The sequence below is a fragment of the Cebus imitator genome, unplaced genomic scaffold (assembly GCF_001604975.1).
Source record: "Cebus imitator isolate Cc_AM_T3 unplaced genomic scaffold, Cebus_imitator-1.0 Scaffold89, whole genome shotgun sequence".
NCBI lineage: Eukaryota > Metazoa > Chordata > Mammalia > Primates > Cebidae > Cebus > Cebus imitator.
In genome coordinates this window covers 3,417,803-3,444,406 of record NW_016107404.1, presented here as the reverse complement: position 1 = coordinate 3,444,406, position 26,604 = coordinate 3,417,803, and the positions used below count along the sequence as shown (strand labels likewise).

Genomic DNA, 26,604 nt, shown 5'->3' with positions numbered 1-26,604 from the left:
TGCTGATCAGCTGTGCCCGGATGCCAACAGGCAAGAGAGTAAAAAGAGACGTGTCTCAACTTCCCACTTCCCATCACAGCCTGAACTAGTTTTTCAGATTAACTTTGGAATGCCCTTGGCTGAGGGGAAGCCCATCAGTTGGTTGAGGGGCTTAGAATTTCATTTTTGGTTTACAGCATAAACATGATTATAAAAAATCTGCAACGTCTCCCCATTGCTTTCACAGTAAGTGCCATTCCACTCAGGATGGCACACAAGGTCTATAGAGCCTGGCCACAGCATCTCCTCTTCTTCCAGTCTCAATTACCAAGACTCCTGCTGTCACCCTAAGATCCCACCTACATAGAATTGCTCACATTTATCCCTCCAACAGACCACAAGCCTACCTTTGCCCAGGCCACTAACTCATCTTGGACTCTTTCTGTACTCACCACTACCATCCCGATTCTTCACCAATAGTTCCTTTTCACCCCACAAAACTCCACTCAGACTTTATATTCTCTAAGAAGCCTACCTCTTCCTCAGTTTGATTAAGTCCACTTGACATTCCTCTGTAACATCCCATTTCTAACTTTGTATTTGCCTCACTGTAAGGTGTAAGCAAAACATAAAATTCTAAGCCCCTCATTTGACTGAATGAACCCTCTTCTCAGCCAAGAACATTCCAAAGTAAGCCTGAAAAACTAGTTCAGGCCATGATGAGAAGGTCAGGATGGTGAGTTTAAGGGGGCCAGACATGCCTTGCCTGTAATCCCAGGACTTTGGGAGGCCAAAGCAGGCAGATTACCTGAGGTCAGGAGTTCAAACCAACCTGACCCACAAGGTGAAACCCCGTCTCTACTAAAAATACATAATTAGCCAGGTGTGGTGGCACAGGCCTCTAATCCCAGCTACTCAGGAGGCTGAAGCAGGAGAATCGCTTGAACGTGGGAGGTGGAGGTTGCAGTGAGCTGAGATCATGCTACTGCACTCCAGCCTGGGCAACAAGAGCAAAATTCCAACTCAAAAAAAAAAAAAAAAAAATTCAGGCACAACTGACAAGCACTCACATTAAGAGAGATCTTAAGACTTGACAAAACAGACTTTTTATGGCATTAAGATACCATACTCCAGTCTTACTCTAGAATAGTATGAATTGACAGATAGCAGACCCTGAAAGAAAAAGTATTTTACCTCGAAATATATTTATTTCACACACTTTGAAATGGCCATGCAAAACTGTCTCTTGGGAAAAGTCTACATTCTCTCGAGAATCCTCTTCCCTTTCCTGGTCTTTTTCTGATCCAGGAAAGATTTAACTAAGTTGGTACATTTAGGGTCTGATAAAAGACATTTATCATCTATTTCCTGAAGCCTTGAAGTTTTATCTACATAACAAGAACCTTAGCTTCCACAATCCCGCCACACACACAACACGCACACACATCTTAACTACGAAAAATTCTTTCTGCTGATTTTCTATTCTTTGAATCCACCTATGACCTGGAAGCCCCCACTACTACTTCAAGTTGTCCTGCCATTTTAGCCAAACAAATGTACACCTTCTATGTACTGATTGATGACTGCTTGTGACTTCTATCCCTCTAAAATGTATAAAATCAAGCTGTAATCCAACTGCCTTGGGCATATGTTCTCAGGACCTATTGAGACTGTGCCTTGGGCCTTGGTTACTCACATTTGGCTCAGAGTAAATTCCTTCAAATGTTTTAGAGTTTGATTCTTTTTCATCAATAAAGGGCACTGGGAGCTGGAAATATTTGTCATCACTGTGTATCTAGTATGTTGCTATCTCTGCCACATATGAAGCCATTACACATGTTTTTGAATAAATGAATAATTAACTATTCTTAATAGTTGACATTTGTCCATTGGCAATTTCTGGGAAGACAACAGGTTTGGGGATTTCTCTGAGCTAAGAGTGGCAGTATTTCTCCTGATCTCGTCTGTCTCTACCCTTCCCACTTCTAAATGTTTACTCTAAATTCAGGTAAAAGTTATTTGCACAGGTAAGAATAAAAACTAGGATTTCTAAATTCCCAGAGGCTATCCCCTAGTCTAACAATTGTACTGTATTTATTTGCTTATTAGTGAATGAAGCTGTTTTTCTATTTTCAGAAAGCTCAATGGGCTCTTCAGGAATATTCTCATAGAAAATCTCAATCATTCTCCTATTTGGAAATAAATGTTGCCTAAAGTCCCTTTATGTGTATGATAAAAGGCAAAGGTCCCAATCTATAAACTCAATTACTATACAAAAATATATTCTGAGGTGAAACAGCACCTCCCAGTGTGTTCACCAGCACACTCAGATGAGCACATCAAGTCTCAGCACATCATCAGTGCATAGAATTCCTCACGTCTCTACTGAAAATACAAAAAAATTAGCTAGGCGTGTTGGCACTTGCCTGTAATCCCAGCTACTTAGAAGGCTGAGGCAGAAGAATCACTTGAACTCAGGAGATGGAAGTTGCAGTGAGCTGAGATCATGCCACTGCACTCCAGCTTGGCTGACAGAGGGAGACGCCATGGCAAAAATAAGTAAATAAAGTTAAGTTTTGGAGGTTGCTTATTCTGCCGCAGTGCAAGCTTGGGCCAAACTGATTGTTTTGCTGACTTAAATTGCATTATGCACCTCAAGGAGAAAAATACAAACAGTTGGCAAATTTACAGGCTTTAAACAAAATTGCTTTAACTTGAGGGACTCCCTTAATATTGCTTCTTCTAATTTTTTCCTCTTTTTAGGGTCTTTTCCATTTTATGGGAATTTAGAAACATGAAGGGTCACACACAGGAACTACTTCAAGCTAAAGTTACCCCCCTCTGCAGAAAAAATACCCCACAACAATATAATATCTTTTCGATGTAAATTCCTTATGTGTTGTGTGCCTCAGCTAAGAAGAGTAGGAGCTAAGGTAACAGAGCTCAGTAATGTTATTCATTTTTTATTCACACTCTTAACTCTGTCAGCAAATCCAGCATACCACGAATCTGAGGCCAGGAATTTATGCCAGGACTTCCAGTAAATACAAAATAATCTAGTGATTTCTAAAACCAACCTCACTTTACTATTCCTCCAGTTTAACCCCTTAATCATTTCAACTACTCTTGTTAATATCCTCTTCCATTCCTTTGCTCCTAGCATCCCAAATGTCTGCCAAAGCCTCAAGTCTAAATTATAGCTAACACTTGTACAGTGCACACCACATGCTCACTATTCTCAGTACATGATGTGCATTGACTAGTAATTATAGCAACCCTATGGGGGCAGGGAGTATTCTTACTGTTCCCAGTTCACCGATGAGGAAACAGTGCGAATGGGGGAGAAAGAGGGAGTAAGTGACATGCCTGAAGTCACACTGCTATTAAATGATGACTCTTTGCCTCAGATGCTGTATTAATCCATTTTCACGCTGCTAATAAAGACATACCCAAGACTGGGTAATTTATAAAGAAGAAGAGGTGTAATGGATTCAGTTCCACGTGGCTGGGGAGGCCTCACAATCATGGCAGAAGACACCTCTTCACTGGGTGGCAGGAGAGTGTATGGAAACCAAGCTAAACGGGTTTCCCCTTACAAAAACCATCAACTCTCATGAGATTTATTCACTACCATGAGACCAGTTTAGGGGAAACCACCCCCATGATTCAATTATCTCCCACCAAGTCCCTCCCACAATATGTGGCAATCATGGGAGCTACAATTCAAGATGAGATTGGGGTAGGGACACAGCCAAACTGCACCAGATGCTCTTCCACAACATTGCTGAACTCTGGTGGGAAAGACCACACAAGCCACCAAACTGATACCAATACAAATTATAGTCATTTTCTTCATGGGACTATCAACCCTATTCAACAATTGTATTACGTGGCCCCAGTCAGCTAGACTTTTTATTCTCCCCAGTGACTATCTCAGCCATTTCCTTTTTTCATCTTTTCTTCATCCTTAGCAGATTAGTGCCCCTCCTACTTCTCAGAGAAAATAGAAACTATCAGACAGAAATTATTTCATCTCCTAGTGCCTATTGCTGTAGAAGAGAGTCCTCACATCCCATCTAAGAACACAGAACTTTGTGCCTTTCTGCTTTATTCAGGTAGTCTACTGTTTCTAGTCTCCCTACCCATCCTCTTTTACATTCAACTTCTCTCTCTCACCAGATTCTTTCTCGCCAGCATTTAATAATATTTTTCTCTCATTTTAACTATGCTCCCCCAGCACTGCCTCTTAGCTAGTGACTGCCCTTCTTTTATTCCTGCAGCTTTTACTTCCTATCCATTCCTCAGTCTTCCCCAGCCTGGCCTTTGCCTTCACCACGCTGCAGACACTGTGCTTGTCAAGGTCACCAAGGAGCTTGTCTCTGCCCTATCTCCACACCCATCTCAGCTGCACTTAACTCTGCTGTCACACGCCTGCCTGAAACCTTTCCTTTCCTTTGCTTTCTCTGCTATCATGTATTGCTATTTTTTCCTTCCTTTTTGAAATCTCATTTGTCGTCATACGTGGCTCCATCTCATTTGTCTTCCCTTAAGTGACAATACCATCCTAAGCCCTCTTTCTTCTTGCAGGACATCAAATGCTCATTCATTCCTCTGGCTTCAGTTACCATTCAATTGCCAGGAGCCCTATCTGTCTACTCCCAGCTCAGTCAATTCTATTCTCCTATTCATCTCTGCTTAGATCATTTATGTGTATATCAATTCAAACTTCCTAACATTGACCTTATTCTCTTTCCTCCAAATCCTGCCTCTCCTCCAGCATTCCATATACTTCCCCAAATTAGAAACTTGAGGGACTTCTTCTACCTTATTTCACACGCTCAGTCCACCACCAATATGATAGAACCATGCTGACTCTATCACCTAAATATTGCTCACACCCATTCACTTCTGTCCCTTCTTCATGGCCACCACCCACCGTTATCTTTGCCTGGACTAGTGAAAAAATTGATTCAATTATTCTGCTTCTAGCAACACAGCCCCAGCCTCTGCATCAACTCATTGTCCACACTAAAGCCAGTGCAATCTACGTAAAAAGTAAATTGGTCATGTCGTGTTTCCAATTGCCCCTTAGATGCAATCAAAGTACCAACTATAGTTTTTAAAAACACTAAGAACATGCTTCTACCTGTCTTTACTTTTATCTTTTGGCCCCCTCCCACTGGCTTTGCCCTGTGGTGTTTCAAATGCTTCCCCACGTCCAGAGCTTCCATTGCAGTTAGGAGCTGTCCACATGGACTCTGCTACCTGATGCCTCCCATGGCCCCACCTTCTCCATGATCACCCATCATTTTCTCAAGGCACCCTTCTCGGACTTCTACACTAGATTAAATCCCCTTAGTATATGCACTCTTTATTTTATTTTTCACAAATGTAACCCCATTCTTATTTGGTTTATTGATTTATTTTTTTAGAGACAGATTTTACTCTGTTGCCCAGGCCACAGTGCAGTGGTGTGATCACAGCTCACTGCTACCTTGAACTCTTGAGCTTAAGCGATCCTCTCATCTCAGCATCTCAAGTAGTTAAGACAACAGGTGTATGCCCAGCTAATTAACAGAAAAACTGTAGAGACAAAGTCTAGTATGCTGCCCAGGCTTGTCTTGAACTCCTGGTCTCCAGCCATCCTCCGACCTCAGCTTCCCAAAGTGCTGGGATTACAGGCATGAGCTACGGAGCCCAGCCTAATTTTCAATATTTACTTACACCACATCCATATAAGAAGGAAATATGTTTGTCTTGTTGAAATTATATTTCCAGTGCCTCAAATGATGGCTGGAACATGGTGGGTAGTTAATAGTTGCTTATGGAATTCTAAATTATCATTTTATTATCATTTTAAACAAACTAGCTTCATTATACAGTTTGTGGACTTTTTTATGCTGCTCTTGTTATTATTTCTGTTTGATCATTATTAGCTATCTACAGCCAGTTAGTTTATGCATTAAGGAAAATGCCACTTTGTTGCTTAATTTACCCATGGCATGTGGAACAATGTGTTACTTTAAAAACCATGGAAATGTTAGCAGGGCAACTTGGGTAGTATGTTCCAATAATGAAATAGCCTACTCTCATCTTTTTTTTTTTTTTGGGGGGGGTCTTTGAACATGGAGAATAAAAATAGGACGTTTTCTGCTTCATCTACATTATGAAATGTGCTGTGTGCGTGGGTGGGTGGATGTCTCTGTCTATAATCATGTCCCAATTTGTTGACAAGCATACTCCATGTCCCATGTCCCTTTCCCAGAGAACATGGCTTCCATTCCGGTGTGTTTTATATATATTAAGCATATCGTTTTAATGAAGTGAAAAAAGGTTTAAAATTTTTTCATTAATGACCTAGGCAGTTTTCAACAATGATACTAAATTGTCATAAGTAGAAGGTTTGTGGCTTACAGAAAATTTATGTTTTATATGAAAGTTAGACAAAACTGAGTAACATTATCTTTTTTTAACCTGTTTCAGTCTCAAAGATAAATATGTACTCTTTTCTGTCCAGTGATAACTGGCTTGTTTTTCAGAAAGTGAAGTCATTAAAGCACCCGAAATGGTTCCGAATGCCAAGTTTCACACATGTCTCCTTGATTCTCAAGCTGTCACGTAGGCTAAAATCACACTTATCAAAGAAACACAATAATGACAGCTCAAAGGCTGATGCTGAGACTTGAACGTAATTGAACCATTTAACCACCATTTACTTGCTCAGAATTTCTCCTCAGAAATGACCCTTTGCTAAAAGCCAATGTTCTTGTAGCATGCTGAATTCATTGCCTTTTGGATAAGCTCCATCTATTTTGAAGCTTCTTCCAAAACTCAGGCTATGTTCTCTTCCTGGTTCCCAATGTTATGGTTTTCAACCAAGCACTGCCTTATTCTAAGGCAATGGTTCTCCAACTTTAGACTGCATCAGAAGTAAAACGCACATTGCTGGGCTCTAATCCCACTGTTGCTGATTCATTAAGTATCTGACAGGGCTGGAGAATTTGCATTTCAAAGGTATCCCTACTGATACAGATGCGGTTTATCAAGCACCCATACTTTGAAAACTCCTTTCATAAAGAGATGCCCTTGTTCACAACACCTAGCATTTCTCCCTGCCAGATTTTATAAAAATTGATTTCTTCCTGGCCACCTGTCATCTCATCCTTCCAAATTATTCTAGGCTGGTGTTTAGTAGAAATACTATGTGATCCACACATGTAACTGTGCGTGTCTAGTAGCCACATTTTTTAAAAAGTAAAAAGAATGAGAAAAAATTAATTTTAAGAATACTTTTGGCTAGCCACGGCAGCTCATGCCTATAATTTCAGCACTTTAGGAGGCTGAGACGGGCCAATTGCTTGAGTCCAGGAGTTCATGTTGCCTAAGCAACATGGTAAAATCCTGTCTCTACTGAAAATAAAAAAATTAGCCAAGCATGGTGGTACATGCCTATAGTCCCAGCCACGCAGGAGGCTGCAGTGGGAGGATCACTTGAGCCTGGGAGATTAAGGCTGCAATAAGCCAAGATCATGCCACTGCACTCCAGCCTGGGCAACCAGAGTGATACCTTATCTAAAAATAATACAATTTTACACATATGTGAAATGTAACTTAATATATCCAAAGTATTTTCAACATGTAATTGATATAAAAAAAATTAATGTGCTCTCATCGTTCAACACCCGCCTATGAGTGAGAACATGCGGTGTTTGATCTTCTGCTCCTCTGTCAGTTTGCTGAGAATGATGGTTTCCAGGTTCATCCATGTCCCTACAAAGGACCCAAACTCATCGTTTTTGATGGCTGCATAATATTCCATGGTGTATATGTGCCACATTTTCCCGAGCACTACACACTGGGGTCAGTTGGGGGGACATAGGGGAGGGACGGTGGGGGTTGGGGAGCTGGGGGGGATAGCAGGGGGAGAAAGCCACATGTAGGTGATGGGGAGGAAGGCAGCAAATCACACTGCCATGTGTGTTCCTATGCAACAATTTTGCATGTTCTTCACATGTACCCCCAAACCTAAAATACAATAAAATAAATAAATGGGGAAAAAAAAAAAAATTAATGAGCTATCTTACATTATTTTTGTCTTATGTTCAAAGACACACTAAGTCTTTGAAATCTGATGTGATTTTCTTTTAAAGTTCTGGGGTACATGTGCAAGACATGCAGGTTTATTACATAGGTAAACACGTGCCATAATGATTTGCTGTACCTATTAACCCATCACCTAGGTATGAAGCTCAGCATCCATTAGCTTTTTTCCTGATGCTCTCCCTCTCCCAACCACGCCCACTAACAGGCCCCTGTGTGTGTTGGTCCCCTTCTTGTGTCCATGGGTTCTCATTGTTCTGCTTCCACTTACAGGAGAGAACATGTGCTGTTTTCTGTTCCTGCATTAATTTTCTGAGGATAATGGCTTCCAGCTCCATCCATGTCCCTGCAAAAGATATGATCTCATTCCTTTTAATGATTGCATAGTATTCCATAGTGTATATGTGTCACATTTTCTTCATCCAGTCTAACATAGATGGGCATTTGGGTTGATTCCATGTCTTTGCTATTGTGAATAGTGCTGCAATGAACGTATGTGTGCATGTATCTTTGTAATAGAATGATTTATATTCCTTTGGATATATACCCAGCAATGGGATTGCTGGGCCAAATGGCATTTCTGGTTCTAGATCTCTGAGGAATCAGCACACCATCTTCCATAATGGTCAAACTAATTTACATTTCCATCAACAGAAGTAAAAGTGCTCCTATTTCTCCACAACCTGACCAGCATCTGTTGTTTCTTGACTTTTTAATAACTTCCACTGTGACTGGCGTGAGATGGTTTGTATCTTATTGTGGTTTTGATTTGCATTTCTTTAACCATCAGTGATGTTGAGGGTTTTTTAAACATGTTTGTTGGCATATGCATGTCTTCTTTTGGGAAGTGTCTGTTCATGTCCTTTGCCCACTTTTTAATGGGGTTGTTTTTTCTTGTGAATTTATTTAAGTTCCTTGTAGATTCTGGATATTAGACCTTTGATGAGAAGATTGCAAAATTTTCTCCCACTCTGTAGTTTGCCTGTTCCCTCTGATGATAGTTTATTTTGCTTTACAGAAGCTCTTTAATTATATCCCATTTGTCAATTTTGGCTTTTGTTGCAATTCCTTTTGATGATTTTGTTATGAAATATTTGCCTGTACCTACATCCTGAATGGTATTGCCTAGATATTCTTCTAGGGTCTTTATGGTTTGCGGTTTTACATTTAAGTCTCTAATCCATCTTGAGTTAATTTTTGTATAGGTATAAGGAGGGGATCCAGTTTCAATTTTATGCATATGGCTAGCCAATTCTGTCAGCACCCTAATTAAATAGGGAATCCTTTCCCCATTACTTGTTTTTGTCAGGTTTGCAAAAATCAGATGGTTGTAGATGTGCAGTCTTATTTCTTAATTCTCTATTCTGCTTCATTAACATCCCTCCTTGTTAAAAACTCTCAATAAACTAGGTATTGAAGGAACATGGTTCAAAATAATAAAAGCCATTCGTGACAAACCCACAGCCAATATTATACTAAATGGGCAAAAGCTGGAAGCACTCCCCTTGAAAACCAGTGGAAGACAAGGATGCCCTCTCCTTGTTAAATTCCTGTTTAACATAGTATTGGAAGTTCTGGCCAGGGCAATCAGGAAAGAGAAAGAAATAAGTGTATTCAAATAGCAATAGAGGAAGTAAAATTGTCTTTGTTTGCAGAAGACATGATCCTATTGTCTCAGACCAAAGGCTTCTTAAGCTGATAAGCAACTTCAGTAAAGCCTCAGATACAAAATCAATGTGTAAAAGTCACAAGCATTCCTATACACCAAGAACAGACAAGCAAAGAGCCAAATTATAAATGAATTCCAATTCACAACTGCTACAAAAAGAATAAAATACCTAGAAATATACCAAACAAGGGAAGTGAAGGATCTCTTCAAGGAGCACTATAAACCACTGCTCAGAGAAATCAGAGAGGACACAAACAAATGGAAAAATATTCCATGCTCATGGATAGGAGGAATCAATATTACGAAAATGGCCATACTACTCAAAGTAATCTATAGATTCAATGCTATACCCATTAAACTACCATTGACATGCTTCACAGAATTAGAAGAAACCATTTTATAATTCATATAGAATCATAAAACAGCTCATGGATAAGACGATCCTAAACAAAAGAACAAAGCTGAAAGCATCATGCTACCAGACTTCAAACTAAATTACAAGGCTACAGTAACCAAAACAACATGGTATTGGTAAGAAAACTGATGTATATTTTTTGCACTTCCAGCACATCTCAGTTTAGACTGGCCACATTTCAAATGTTTCCTAGCCACACATGGTAGTGGCTACTGAAGAGGCAGCACAGCACTAGAACTTGAGTCAAGGAAATGGGAGTATTGAAGGTTCTGTTTGGTTTAGCCCCTTCCTGTGATTTTCACCACATTCCCTCTTCTAAGATATGCCTGGTTGCCAAATACTTTATCATTTTAATAACAGACTGTAAGGAAAGAAAGGAAATACTACATCATTAAATGTATGCATTGATTTAAAAATGTGTGCCAATATCAGAATTTCTTTACTTTTATGCACAGAACCAAATAGAAATATGTCATGATGCCTTATTTTGGTGCAGTTTTTAACTTGTTTTTCTCTCCTGCCCCTTTATCCTACTCATCTCCTTCCTCATCAGCAGCCCCTTTCCCTAGCAAGACAGTTAGTGTTGCCAACATAGTATTCATGCTTATTTTCCCTCAATCCTCATATAATCCTATACAAATACACACCAAAGTTTGTCTACATTTGTTTTACTAAAATAGGATCCAATTAGACCCACGTCTTTGCATAATCACTTTCTTATTCAACAACAACTCATGGAAATCCCTGCAAGTCAGCTGGAAGTTGTACTTCATTCTTTTTAATGACTGCAGAAGAGTCCATGGAAAAGTGTACCCATAATTCAGTATTTCTGTGACTGGCAGGCATTCACATTTTATCCTGGTTTTTTAAGCACTGAGAAAAAAAGCTGCAAAAACCACTCTATATAAATAGATAGATAGATATTTAGATACATATCTGTGCCTACTCTTTCTTTTATTTAGCCTGCAACCTCTTTGTTAGCCTTTAACTGAGACTTTCTCCCATCATACTGGGTTCTTTATATTTCAAAAAATGAAAGCACTTACCATTAGCAATCACAGCAAACCATTTTCAATCACTTTCCTAATGACTCCCTCCTTAGTCAACAAGGGAAACAGACCAATGTATCTCCCGACCCTCCCTAATGATGCAGTCTCTATTGAAGTGTTTTCATTCATTCCATTTCTTGTAGACAGCTGAAGGAAATTCACATAGAAAAGATTTCACTGCTATATGCCCACTCAATTTGCAAAAACTATTCATAGACATGAACACGATTAATTCTTCCATTGATGTTTTACAATTGTTAAAAGTAAACATTAGATATCAAAGGACCTGGATTCTATAACTTAAAGTAGTATAGACTGTAACTCAGGTAATAACAATAAGTAGAATCATCAAGCAACAACATAACATTTTTTGTGCCTTACTATGTGAAAGGCATTGTTCTAAGTGCTTTACATATGTTAATTCATTTGATCATTGAGAAAAGGAAGGAATCTGTAAAGTAGATTCTCTTATTACTTTATGATTATTCCCACTAATTGGCTGATGACATTGAGTTCATGCAGTCAGTACATGGTAAGAGTAGAACAGAAACGTGGACCGTCCGGCTCCAGGGTCCTAATTTCATCTCTTTACTCCTATCTCTTTGAACCACAGTGTTCTCAGCTTTAAAATAGGTACTGCTGTACAGACACAACCTACTTTTAGGATTGCCTAGAAGAAATAGGACAGTGATTTGAAAATCATTAAAAGATCCAACAAGGTGGAGTTAGTCTTGTTTCAGCTTGGAAAGTTTGGCTGAGAGATTATTCCATCATTCAAAGCAAAAACTAAGCAGATTAAATTTATACCACAGCAAATCAAGCCATTTTCTGACCACAAACATCCTCCTGAAGGTGAGACAAGACAGATACAACTGGCAAACGTAGGACCTGAGCTATGCCAGGTTCTCAGAGCCTGTGGATTTTCCTGAAATTAGAAAAAGGGCAGCCAGCCTTTACTTCTATTGTGTAGCTTGACCACGTCCTTCCTCTCTTCCTCTCTTCGCTCCAGCCCTTGCATTTTACTTAATTGGAACACCAGGCTATAAATCTTACATTCTTAAGGGCCAGAAAATTCTCTAGAGCTCTCAGACTGAAATTTGTGTGGGAGTTCAGCAATATTGAATTTTCAAATAAATGATTAACAGACACCTTTAAGGCAGCCTTAGAGAAAACAATATTTCCTGAATCTTGCCACCTTAATCTAAGGAAGTTTTTTGGTTTTAGGTCTAATAAAAAGAAAGCGTTTGGAAGTAACACAGGGATGAGTGACTAAAAACAGGTCGGGGCTCTCTATTCTTTGGTCTGGAAGCTCCCTCCAGCAACTGGAATCTCATCACCGCTCTCTGTCCAGGCGCCAAAAGGCTGTCAGAGCATGTTACTAGGAAGCTTTAAGGCACTTAGTACAATTTATCTGCAATCAGCTCTAATGACTGGTTTTTAGACACATTTTTTCTAATATTTTAATAGTTGAAAATGGCTACACCTGATCAGAAATCCTATTTGATTTTTCATAGCACAATAGCATCTATCAGACTTCACGAAGCAGAGAATTAAAATCAGTGAAGAGAAAGAGCGTAATCCAACTCAACTAAACCACACACTAAGGCCTACAAGCCTACTATTTACTGAAACAATGATTTAGATGCTCTGCCAAATAAATATAGGATGTTTATGGCTTTACGCAATAGGAACCTGCCTCATTTATGCAGCAGGAAGACCATTTACAACCAATTTCTAAAAGGCACTAAGTGTCAATAATACATTTTCAAATCAAGGCCAAAAATTGCTATATTCAAAGAGGAGCATTAAGCAATATGAAGTTGTTTCCAAGGAGGATTTTCAGGGACAACATATTAATTTAAAATCATAAAAGGTCAATAAAGCGGCCCTGACCAGCCTGGCTCTGGGAAGTAGGAGTGTCGGCTTTAAAAAGGATCTGGGTTGACAAACAACAGGGCGGCGCATCTAGTACTGAAAGATCAGATCTCTGTAACAACCTGGCTGCCTCCCAAGATAATCGCTAGAACCACATTGCCTTTCCAGCCACATGTGCCTCACAAGAGCAAATCCTGCTTTGCAGTTTTGAGAAGAGGTTGAATGGAGCTACTTGAGAGGCTGCTTCTCCGCCCCCTCTGTGGATTTTGTAGCCTGACCTTCCCCTTCCTGTCATCCATTCATCCCTTTATCGCTAGCAGTAGTGAGGCGGCAATGAGTAAGTTTTTGCCTTCAGGGAGTTGACATTTGAATGGAGTAAATCAGGCAAAATGCACAAAAACAAATTAACAGGACCATTTCAAGTCATTCTGAGCTATGGAGAAGATAAAAAAGACACATAGTCAAGGTCCTAGATCCAGAGTGGGAAAAGATTTAATGTTTGCAGAACATATTCTTGCATGTTTTTGTATTTAATATTCACCGTATTGCTAAAATGTGGTTATCATGATTTCATTTCCCAGGTGAGGAAAGTAAAGCTCAGAGAAATTAAGGGACTTGTTAAAGGGCAGAGACCTCAACAATAAGAGAGCTTAAATTTCAGCCCTCACATTCCCTTTCCCAGGTTGAGTACTTGGGAGAATTTCAAGTACACACACACACACACACACACACACACACAGAGGGAGAGAGAGAAACAGAGAGAGAGAGAGATCTTAGCCTTTTACCTCTACCTACAACCACAGCCCAGGTGCTATCAAAACTTGGAGCAAATGAAAAGTAGTTTTAACTCACAGAAAGATGGACTTCTGGCATGGAGCACAGAAAAAAAAATGGTGCTGTATCGCAAGCCAGACGCTTATTAGCTGTGTGACTTTGGGAAAGCCACTTGACATTTCTATGTTTTATTGTCTCACCTGTAAAACAAAAAATAATACTCATGTGAGGAAAAAATAAGGCCATGTATAAAAAGCTCCTGAAAAGAATCTTAAAAGTGTTAACCAAACTGCATGTTATCAGCTAGGTCTGGATTTGGTCTGAGCTTCCTACAAGAGAAAACTGGGGAGTGAGGAATAGGAAAATATATGATTATGAATGAAATACTAGCACATAAAAAAGAAATTCTCTCAAGTACTCAACCTGGGAAAGGGAATGTGAGGGCTGGAATTTAAGCTGTCTTATTGTTTAGGTCTCTGCCTTTTAACAAGTCCCTTAATTTCTCTGAGCTTTACTTTCCTCACCTGTGAAATGAGATCATAACCACTTTGTAGCAATATCCTGAATATTAAATACAAAATCATGCATATGTTCTATAAACATTAAATCGCTTCCCACTCTGGATCTAGGACTTTGACTATGTGTCTTAGCTTCTTCCATAGCTCAAAATGACTTGAAATGGTCCTGTTAATCTGTTTTTGTACATTTTGCCTGATTTACCCCATTCAAATGTCAACACCCTGAAGGCAAAAACTCTCATTCACCGCTGTATCACTACTGCTTCCAGCAGTCTTGTTTTGAATGAGTATTTATATTATTAGGTATTAGTCTGTTCTCACACTGCTAATAAAGACATACCAGAGACTGAGCAATGTATAAAGGAAAGAGGTTTAATAGACTCACAGTTCCACATGGCTGGGGAGGCCTCCGAATCATGGCAGAAGGTGAATGAGGAGCAAGGCAATGTTTTACATGGCAGCAGGCAAGAGAGCTTGAGTAGGGGAACTCCCCTTTATAAAACCATGAGATCCCATGAGACTTATTCACTATCACGAGAATAGCACAAGACAGACCCATTTCCAAGATTCAATTACCTCCCATGGGGTCGCTTTCACAGCAGGTGGGGATCATGGGAACTATGATTCAAGATGAGATTTCAGCGGGAACACAGCCAAACCGTATCATTACCTGACTGCTATACTGGTAGTCAGCTCCAGAAAAAAAAAAAATGGAAGCACATGAAGTTTGCCTTCATCGACCACTTTTCCCCATCCTTCTTAGCATCGGAAATGAAAGATTATTTATTTTCTATGATTGGGGAAATCTCTTATGATGAGATTCTCCCCTAGAGAAGCTATATATGCCAGGTATTCCTGCTCTGACCTTCCTTGTGGCTAGGGGGCAGGCACTTAACTTGACTAGGCTGTGGCCAGTCACAGCTGCTTCCATCTGTGAATTATAAGCTAGTGATTTCAAGAACCCCGGGATGAAGTATCCATTCTGGCAAAGCTAGTAAGAGAGGCAATTGTGCTGAGGGTTCTAGCAGCAGCCTCCAAAGGTCCAGGTTGGTGATACTGATGAACATACTTCTGTATCTGGGTTCAAGGTGGGTCTTCATTGGATAGCTCTGTGGCATGATTTGGACCCTTGCTCCTGATTATGTTGCCTCCAAGCTTGGTTGTCTTGGCTATTCTGGACATTCTCTGGCTACAACTTCCCTTAATAAGTGTATTTTCTGCTTAAGTTATCCAGGGTTAGTTTTGTTGCTTAACATATAGGATGCTCCTCTTCTCCCAACAGCCTGGTATCTTAATCTGACTGAATGTGACCCTGGTCTCCTAAGCGACCCCAACTGAGCTGTCCTCCTGGAAACTCCCTCCACCCTCCAGCCCTTTTCTTCTCTCTCCCCTAGATCAAATTGCACATTTTCTGGGGGCTTTTCCCTTCGGACTTTACTTTTTATAAAGGATAATCTCATCAACTAATTTAAGCCAATGTGCTAATTGCTGACACTAATTTGATATTACTCCAACATTTCATCAGATACCTCCAATGCCTCAAAGCAAAGGAGAAAGGAATGTGTTTTCATTCTTATCACACAGTTCCAGGGTCTGTGAGGGCTCTCTAGTCCTTTGCCTGCAATCTTAAAAGCGCTGCATCCACCAAGGCAGCTCCTGTCAATTTCATCCATGAGTGCTCTGTGGACCAATCATATAGCAACTGTGGTGCAGTTAATGAAATCAATGCCTTTATTTCATGGTAACACACACGTGTGCAGGCATGCGCACATGCACACACACACACACACTCGCCCCTACATAAAATACTACAGTGACTTTCCAATGCTTTATCATGGCCAACAAGGCCCTGGATCTAGGGGATATGCTCATAAGTATTTAACAACTGGCTAGAGGGAGAAACTCTAATTTTAGCATTTTCTGATTTTTGTGACATAAAAGCACCAACCATGGCCAGTTTCAAGCTATCAAAATAGTGTCAATGAGGTTATAAGATTCTTAAATAGTTAACTATTTGCTCTTGTAAGCCAGTATGAGACAACAGCTCCAGTACACAACTGTCCCAACTTGTTTTCCTGGCCACTCCACTGACATCATGCTATGCTACACTCATCATTTCAACCCCATTCGCCTTCTCCAGCCCCTCAATGGCTCTTACTCTGAGCTGCCCGGACACACACCCAATTGTTCTGTAGTTTAGGTCAGGTTCTCTGCTACAAACTTCCACAGCTCTGTGATCCTCTCCTTTAGAGAACTTATTTCAGGTTATATGTTCACTCCCCTTAATGCAATCATATGATGTTTAACGTTTAACATCGCAACTAAACATGGTTCTGGAAGAGGTATAATCAGAGTGGCTATCAACTTCCTTTTCCATAGAGGTTTTATGCACCCTTTTATGATGGAAATTTCAGGGCTTACCAAGAAAAAAAAACTGCTCAGTTCTTAATACCACAAATATGACAGAGAACCTTCAATGTTCTGGTGGTTTTATAGAATCCTGGATGATTGAAACTGGAAAAGATTACTTCAAATGCTTTTTCTCTGATCACTAGATATTCTATGATGGTGTTTTAGGGTCTATCTTGAGAAGTTGAGAAAATGGAATAAAAAGGGACTGAAAAGACAGCTCTGGGCTCTCCACAGCCACCTCACAAGAGCAACTCTGCTGTTACATATTTCTCATATTGTTCTTTCTCCTAAGATTTCTTTTGAATGGTTCCTACAGTTGAAAAATGTTTACCAACCAGTTTTCATTTTATAAATGTGCAAAATAAGTGCTCAGAGAAGTACAAAATAGTGCAAATGGTTATTAGAGATAGGGTCTCACTTTGTCACCCCACATGGAGTGCCATGGCATGATCTTAATTCACTGTAGCCTCAACTTCCTGGGCTCAAGGGATCCTCCCACCTCAGCCTCCTAAGTAGCTAGGACTACAGGAGTGTACCACCATGCCCAGTTAATTGTTTCTGTATTTTTCGTAGAGATGAGGTTTTGCCATGTTGCCCAGTTTAGTCTCAAACTCCTGAGGTCAAGCAATCCACCCACCTTGACCTCTCAAAGTGCCGGGATTACAGGCATGAGATACCATGCCTGGCAGGGAAAATTATTTATGTATTTCACGAAAAAAAAATGTTTTCATGTGTGATTATTCCTACCTTTTCCTCTTTGCTCCTAGCTCCAATTTCCAGTAAAAAAATTCATTTCTATTTTTATCACATTTTCAAAAATATGAATCCTCTCTGAGGCTAGACCACATAGGTCACCCTGCCTCGTTTGGGGGTAACAGAGCACTTGAGCTGATCCTGTCATAGAACCTCAACTTGAGCCAGGCCTCCTAAGTTAGGGGCCACTTTGATTCTGCTTTTGGTTGGTCTGCATTCAGTCCCAGTGAGAACTTCGTTGCTCTCAATAGGAAAGCCTAACTTCCCAAGCATCTTCTCCATGAGACATTTCCTTCAGTTTCTAAAATAAATTATGTTTCCTGAAGACTGTATGAATACACAATATAAAACCAGTAAATCTGACAAACACCTACAGAAAAAGTGTCTCACGTGTTTCTAGCCACATCAAATTTCTTGCCTCAGTATGCATTCTCTACACAAAAACTGACTTCTAAACTCTGATCAGAAGCTCAGGATCTGGGCAAAGGAACATGGTAATGCACTCCTAGCTACCTGCTTCTTTTCCCGGGCAATTAGAAGCATCCTGTAGTTCAGAGAGATTTGAATTCATATCCCATTGATGCCACTTCCTGGATGTGTGATTTCAGGCAAGTTACTTTTTAACGGTGAGGTTCAGTGTCCTGAAGGTAAGAACATACAATTTATATAGTTTGTTGTAATAATTAAATGAGACAAACTCCTGGTCTGGAGTAAATGTTCAAAAAATTATCACCATTTGTTTTCATTCATTAGCAAATACTCCTATACATTTAATACTAATGTTAGGTAGGCCTGACATATAGATAAAGCCTGATTCATAAGATTGGAAAATAAGTTCACTTCCAATATATAACTAGCTAGTTTATATTATTTCATTCAGTTAAACAACCCTATACTTTCCTAATATTTGTCAGACACAGTATTAGATCTGGACCACAAGAAATAACAAACCTTTAGTTCCTGTCTTCAAATACCTGACCACTTAAACCATACCTGACAGATAAGACTTCCTATATATTCCCTCCCTCTTGCCTTCCCCCGACCCCACACCCCTGCCTCTTGCCCAGGCTGGAGTGCTGTGGCACTCTCTCAGCTCACTGCAGCCTCAACCTCCTTGGCTCAAGCCATCCTCCTCACTCGGCCTCCCCAGTATCTGGGAAAACAGGTGTACACCACCACTCCTGGCTTTCTGTTTCTGGTAGAGACAAGGTCTTACTGTGTTGACCAGGCTGGTCTGGAACTCCTGGGCTCAAGCGATCCTCCTGCCTCAGCCTCCTAAAGTTCTGGGATTACAGGTATGAGCCACCATAACCGGCCTACCTCCTATATTCTTAAAGATCAGTAAGAGAGAAGGCCTCACCACATTGTTGGCAACTACGACATTCAGTTCTCATTCATCTGAAGAATTCACATGTGTAAGTGTGTTCAATTCATTGAGAATCAATATGTCTCCATTTCCTCTTATTCTAGGCCCCAGAACAATTGGTCGCCATATTTTACATAATAAGCCTTCATTCTTTGAGAGTTACTGAGTTATTCCTCCATCTTCTCTTTCTAGATTAAATAATTCCAATCCCCTTAACCTTTTCTCAGAGGTCCTATTTGCCAGCCTTTAGTTTAATCATTTTCATTTTCCCCTCTGGAGTCTCTCCAAATCCTCTGCATTAAAAGATGTTGCTTTGCCATTGGATTCACTCTCCTAAGAAACTTATTTAGACTGAGACAAAAAGAAAGCAGTCCCAAAATACAAGTAGACAGTAGACAGAGGATAGAGTTCCTATGCAAAGAACTCGTGTTAGGCTCTCATATGCTCAAAGCAAATGCTCATTTACTGTCATCACTATTAAGGAAGAAGGGCTAAAATCAGAACAGTTTTTAAATAATGCCAACCATTCTGCTTGACAATTATCTAAATTACTTTTAAGCAGATAAGACTATTAACAGCAAACCTGAGACTTCTGTAGTTACACCTAAGATTCTCAGACGGGCACTAATAAAAATTCACTGTACTACTAAAGCTAATGAGATCAAACAGAAATTTTTGATTCTGCAAAATACCTCTGGCCATCAGATAGAGTTGAGAGCTTACCATATAATTACAAGAGGCCCCTTTGGTTAGGCCTGACACATGTAAAGGGTCTTTCTTTGCATTCTGTCAATCAATATACAGTCATTCGTATTTCTTGAGCTGAGAGTGCTGCAAATTCTAAATGACTCTTAAGAAATGATGCATAGTGGTTAGTCAAATACACACTGACCATGGTATGATACCACCATATGCAGAAAGGGGCGGATATGAAAACCAGAGCTCTAGTAAAATATCCTTTCAGGATATGCATAGAGATAGAGAGATTTGTAAGAACTCTCTTTTCACAAAGATTCCTCCCTGCCTGTTTTTCTTATTATGCCACTGAGATTATCCAGCCTCCTGTGAAAAAGTAGCATGTTTCTACACACATACACACACACACACAGACACACGCACACATATGCTCACAAAGTTAAGATTTTCCTGACTGTTGAATATCCAAATTCTCTCAAGAAGCTGGGAAAACTCTTACTGGATAATATCTTGCCTGGTTCAGGGACTTCTTTTAAAACCATTATTTAGATTTTTTTTTTCTTTTCCCATCTGGAAAAGTTACAAGTATTCAATTTGGGTAAAAAGACTTTGTTACAGGGGACAAGTGGCAGAAGGAACCATTGCCTCCTCTGGGCTGCCTCCAGGCAAACAGGTGCTAGTTGACTCTAGTGTGATTTCTAAAGCTAGGCTGGCCTGGCAAGACCCTAGAACTGGCTGGGTTGAGAGAGGTCTGTCAACAATGGTCACAGGAGAACAAGCTACATTCTGGAAAAACCTCTCTGCCAAGTTCTCTGAAGACTCCCTCAGTTCTGAATCCAGAACAAATTCATGGTTTGGTATTGAATTTTCCCAGGGATGTGTAGACCCAAAGGCAGTCCAATCTATCAAACAATGAATTAAATCCCAAGACCTATAGAATTAATATTATAGTTCTTAAATAAATAGCAGTCAGGATGGCCAGTGGCTTAGAATCACAGAATCAGAACACGAAGTCCAGGAATAGTGACTCATGCCTGTAATCCCAGCACTTTGGGAGGCCCAGATGGGTGGATCACCTGAGGTCAGGAGTTCGAGACCAGTCTGGCCAACATGGTGAAACCTTGTCTCTACTAAAAATACAAAAAATTATCCAGGCGTGGTGGCGCATGCCTGTAGTAGCAGCTACTTGGGAGGCTGAGACAGGGGAATCTCTTGAACCCCAGAGGCGGAGGTTGCAGTGAGCCAAGTTCGCACTACTGCACTCCAGCCTGAGTGGCAGAATGAGACTCATCTCCAAAAAAAAAAGGACAGGCACCCTCCTGGGTGAAGGCTGACAGCTTGCTGGCTGTTAAATTGTCAGAGTTGACCCTATTTCCCTCCTGCTCTTCATGGCTCCTCATGCTTGAGCACATGCCCCATATATTTGTGTTACAAAGTGAAGAAAGGCATAGGGACGCCATCACCATTGGTAAGTGTATGCACTAGTGAGGTCTGGGAGCTCTGAAACAATGGGCAAGTAAAGCCATAACAAATCAAATAGCTTTGTGTTGATAAGTATACATTGTAACTTAATTACAATTTTATAAATGCAAGACTCCAATTATGAAGCGGAACTACACATAACCCCAGATTTCATTTATTTGATGGTAAAGACAGTCTTGCTTATCAAGGGTAAGAGAGTGAAAGTAGGGCACTGATATTGATATACATTGCTATGTTACTTTGTAGTGGTTATGGTGAGTGGCCGGTAATGCTGGATTAATAAATCACTGGTAGACACAACTCAACGTTTTCTCTCTCTTTACCCAAATGTGTACTTCAGAGACTTAATATCAAATAGCTTCAAAGAAAGAGCAATTTGTACCACCCTACTAGAATCCACTGCACTTTGGGAAGCAATTTTTATTCCATTTGAATTTGGGAAATGTACTAACAACAACTAACACTGAACAGTGATATTTCTACATTGGGAAGGTCAAAAAAAAAAAGGAAGAAAATAAGGGGAAAGTAAGAGAAAGGAGAGAAAGAAAACAGCCAAGAAATTCTTAAAAACCTGAAATTGGCAATTTTTAAAACATTCATTTATGATGAGCAGGGGACACTTTCAACAAGGCTTTTGAATGTAAAAAAGTAAAATTCCTGCTGATTTTCAAAAGCCAACCATTTTGGGTCATTCTTCAAAAAAAAAAGATAGCCAGCAGATTAAAGGAAGTCCATTTATAAAAATCAAATGAACCTCTAACAAAGCTTGTTCAGGACATGAATAAATCATCTGGTCATGAATTATTCATTGTTATCAAGAAACAAGCTCTGGATTCCAGGAACTGGGCTAGAGAGGCACTGAAGCTGGGGAACAAGCGAGTTTATTGTCTCATACCCACCACCCGAAGGGAGAGGACAGGCCACGGGTGCCACCATCTGATGCAGACCATGTCAGTCCTCCCCTTGTGTTTCAGAACATACATTGGCAGCCTTTACATCCCAGAGGAGAAAACGGATAGAGTTTAATCCACAGAACCTAAACTGTGTGTACTCAGGAAGCAGACAATATGATTTTTTTGGAAGATTGTCTCTTTTTATTTAAGTTCATGATATACGGGGGAAATATGAGCTGTGCACAAAAGGTGGCAGAGTTGAAAGTTTGAATTTAAAGGAGATGGCTAGAAAATTCCTTGATGATAACTCATTAGAGTAGTCTGACCTACTCATTCACGGCATGGGCGCTTGGGTTTGGATGGTGGGGAGAAAGGGAGCCTCACAGATTTAATCAACTAATCAATGTATCTGTGTGTTCCAGGTCCAAACTGCTTTGCAGGAACTACAATAATTCCAGCTGGCATTGAAGTGAAAGTGGACGAATGTAACATCTGTCACTGTCACAACGGGGACTGGTGGAAGCCTGCTCAGTGTTCAAAACGTGAATGCCAAGGCAAGCAGACTGTGTAGGAAAAACTTCCAACCAATGACGAGTTCTTAGGAAAGGATGCTATGGCTTCTACACTGCACATGTTTAACACAACACAAAACAAACAAACTCCTGCCAGCTACAACAGGGTCACCAGCAAAACCTTCTAGGGTTGATAAAAGTGAATATTTTGCTAAGAGGAAATTTCTCTCTTTCTCTCTTGCTGTATAAAATATATAGAGTATATAGCTATCTAAATTGCTTTTGTATTTACCAATGCTTGATGGTGACTTGACGACCGGATTTCTGGAACAAAAGGAAAGAAACAGCCTTGCACAGGTTCCTCCCCTGGTGATGCCTCTGACCTACCAGCTCACTGTTCCCTGGTTTACTTCATTTTTACTCTTCTGTACATCGTACGTGACATTTTTCTCCTGTAGTATTTGTTTCTTCACTTTTAGAGTCTAAGGAGCTAGATTTGACTACGCTGTAAAGTTTTGAGTTGTGTTAAAGGGTTTGCTAAAAGAATGTCAGGGGAATGGATCTTTCCCGAGCTGGGAGATACAAGACCACCCAACTTCTCCCCTAGGGCGAATCATGCCCTGTAGATTAAGGAAAGAGAGATGGGCACATAGATGGACCTATCGCTGGACAGGGTTGGGAACAAGTACTCTACCCATTATGTGAGGGCTCACAATTTAATTCTTACAAACCACACATTTCATATGCAAAACCTCTAAACTGCCAATCAAAATCTGTTATGTAAAGAATACCATGAGCTTAACTCAAGCATCCAAAGAGAGATATTTAAAATTGTAGCATTAATCACCAGACTTTTTCATGATGTGAAATTTGAGTTTGGTTTGTAACTAAACACACTCTAAACTCACTCTATCACCGGGCAATATCCACACCAGAACCAGGGTGAGAAACCCCACTGTGAATCTGAATCCTTCTGAACATTTCTGGCTTTTGAGTTCAGATTTGGCTAAAAGCCAATAGTCCACAATGACAGTTTTTGTGGTTTGGGACTGTTTCCCATGTTGTAGGAACAACTACTTAGCCCTACGTCTAAAACACAGATTCAGGACACTCTTTCCACCTCAAGTGCTGATTTCAATTAAAGATTAGGGTAGAGTGAGTCTTGCACAAACAATTCCATTTGTTGAACATTTTTTTAAAATGTATATATTAGATACTGAACAATTAAAGTGAACCTCTGAAGAGTCTCCAGGTTGCCCTGGTAATGCTGCTAGTATAATCACAGAGAAAACGAAATACACAGGGTATATGATGCCACCTCGATTCAAGTGCAAAATTAACGATTCTGAAACCACATGGCGTAGTTAGTCGCTTATTCCACACACCTGTCCTAAAAATCCTGGTGCAGATTTAATGGGGTCCTTGAAGAGACTTTAAGGTTGTCTTCATTATCAACGTTCTTTCTTTTTCTGCTCCCCCAACCTGGGCTTTGCCATAGCTCCTGTGGAGTGCCATATTCTAGAGCAAGGCGTCTCAATCTGAGTAGTATTGACATTTGGGGCCAGATCATTATCTGTTGTGTTTTAGAATGTTCAGCAGCATCTCTGGCCTCTATCCACTAGGTGCCAGTAGCAACAACATTTCAGTGGCTGGTGACAACCAAATGTCTCCAGACATTGCCTGATGTCCCTAAGGGGTGGGAGTGAGGGACGTAATTTCACCTGGTTTAAAACCAGTGGTCTAGAATAATCAGTAATAGAATAGTTTCTGCCTGGGGACACACTAGGCAAGTTCTAGCAGCACCTGTGGCTTGTGTGAGCTTCTGATCCCTTTGGGACATACAGAGTCACCATTCCCAAGGGGTCAGTCTTCTCCACAGAGAGTGGGGCTTCTAATGCTACAGGCCTGCCCTCAGGAAACATTTTTTGAGTCTTGTCAACTGCTTTTTCATTTAAAATTGTCAGCCTATCCTCCCTGGAAGCATCTCCTGTCATCAGGAAAGAGTTATCATTTCCAAAATTAATGTGCTGACGAGTCAGACCTGACACTTTTACGCACACTGTGCTTGTGTTATGATACAAATAGCCATGCCAGCACCATCCCGAGGAAGAACATCAAGCCACCTTCCCTTAGAACACCAATTTGCAGCAAGGTTGGTGCCTTTCAGTTGCCACCATGGATACATCATACAGACAGTCATGAATCATTCATGAGCAATGCTGCATGATTTATGTCTGCACTCAAAAGTAAAGGCATTCCACACTTCAGCTTGTGTCTACACAGAGACGTATTATAGAGCTTTCTTTGCCCTGAGGTTGCCTGTTGCCAGCTTCAAAAATCCAGTCTTGGAAAGAAAGAATAATAACAATAAATGATAGGAATAAGGTTTGAAACTCAGAAAATATCATTAATAGAGCCATGCAGCATAGTACCTTATCTATTATTAAGGAGTTACTATGTCCTTTATAGAAAAACAGAAAGAGAGTGCAACTGGGAAGTTGAAGTGCAGAAATTTTGCATCAAAGTACTGGCACAGTGAGAGTCACAGCAAGAATTTACTAGAATGGAATGGGACATCCATTAAGGATCTCTCTTCAGAGAGTTTGCAGAAAGCAGGCTGCTCTGTGGCCTCTGTTACCAGCTAGAGAGAGAGGGTTTTTTACTAATGGTTTTGTTGCTGGACTTTTTTTTCCCTCAAAGTTTCACTACAAGCTGTTTCCTTTAAGATGCTGTAGCACTGACATTTTTCCCCCTTTAGGGAGAGATGCACCTATACTGTGACAATTTCTCATAAACCAATAAACATTTTACAACTTCCTTCTACCCAGGTCATTGAGAAATTCTTTCTAGACTCTGAACAACAGAGTTCTGGTCTCATCTGCTGTTTGTTTCTTGTGAAGGCTGTGTTTGCAGCCACACGGTCACCTCTGTACTCCGATTTCTCCTCTGCCTTTGGTTCTCGGCTTTAACGACAGCTATGTTTAAATAAGGGATCAACATCTTGTTTGTCAGCTGATGCCTATTAAAAACAATTCAGTTTCTAAAAATCTTTGAAAAATGGTGTGCCTGAAAACTAGTGAGAAAAAAAAAAAAAACCTAAACACTAAACTGTAAAAAGGGGATTCTAGCAACAATATTTGATGTGTAAAAGAATATATTATTAAAAAATTATTTTGTTAAATATAAAGTGTGTTAACCAGCAAACATTGTTTGTGGTATATTTTCCTTCCCAAATTTCTCCCTTCTCCCCACCGTCATTATTTAATGACTAATTCTCGGTTACTTCTATCATCTGAAAGTACATGTGTCATTAGAGCTGTATTCAATTAGAATGAAGCATTAGCTTTTGCATTGCCTGCATACATTTTCATTTTTCATAATGCAAGGCATTGCTGACTTGGGGATCTGAGAGGAAGCTCAAATAAGCCAGCAGTGAAAGCAAAAGCAATAGGAAAAGCATTTTCCTGACCCCAGATCCATATACTATGCTAATGATAATCTATAATTATTGAGTGCTGGCTCAGAGCGAGGCCCTGTGCTAAGCTCTGGGCCCACAGAATTGTGTCCAGTCCATACAGCACACCTATGAGAGAGGAACTCTTGTCATCTCTGCTTTGTTCTTGAGGAAACCAGAATATAAAGAGGCTAAATGCTTTCCCAAAGTCACAGGCTAGTAAGTAGCTAAGTAGAAATTCTTTATTATAAAAGTTGTCAAACATACATAAAAATCAAGAAAACAGCATAAGGAGCCTCCATTTACCCATTGCCCAGATTAAACTGTGATCAAGATTTTGTGGATTTTTTTAAACAATCCAACAAATGTTTATTAAATAACCGGTGCTACTACCTACCGTTCATTTAACACTTATATGCCAGAGACTGTGACTTGAAATTTACTTATTTCATCACATTTAATTCTCATGTAACTCCTTTAAAGAGGTAATGTTATTCCTAAATCACAAATCAAAAATCTAATAAGCTTGCATATAAAAGTGAAATGATGCAGTATTTTTCATTCTGGGTCTGACTTACTTCACTTAACATATTAGCTCCATATAATACTTCATTTTTTCTTTATCCCCCTTAAGTTTTTTTTTTTTTTTTTTTTTTT

The 26,604-nt window shown here is 40.0% G+C and overlaps 1 protein-coding gene across 3 annotated transcripts in view; it reads left to right on the top strand.

Annotated features, from left to right (window-relative positions):
- VWC2L (von Willebrand factor C domain containing 2 like) overlaps positions 1–25,693 on the top strand; it is a 172,453-nt gene extending 146,760 nt beyond the window's left edge. For all 3 annotated transcript variants that reach the window (XR_005201316.1, XM_037740786.1, XM_017534989.2), the window contains one exon: positions 22,404–25,693. Coding sequence is in view for 2 of the 3 variants with exons in the window: in XM_017534989.2 (XP_017390478.1) it covers positions 22,404–22,552 (149 nt within the window). In the remaining variant the exon portion in view is untranslated. The remainder of the gene's footprint in view (positions 1–22,403) is intronic.
- Positions 25,694–26,604: the final 911 nt, after the last annotated feature.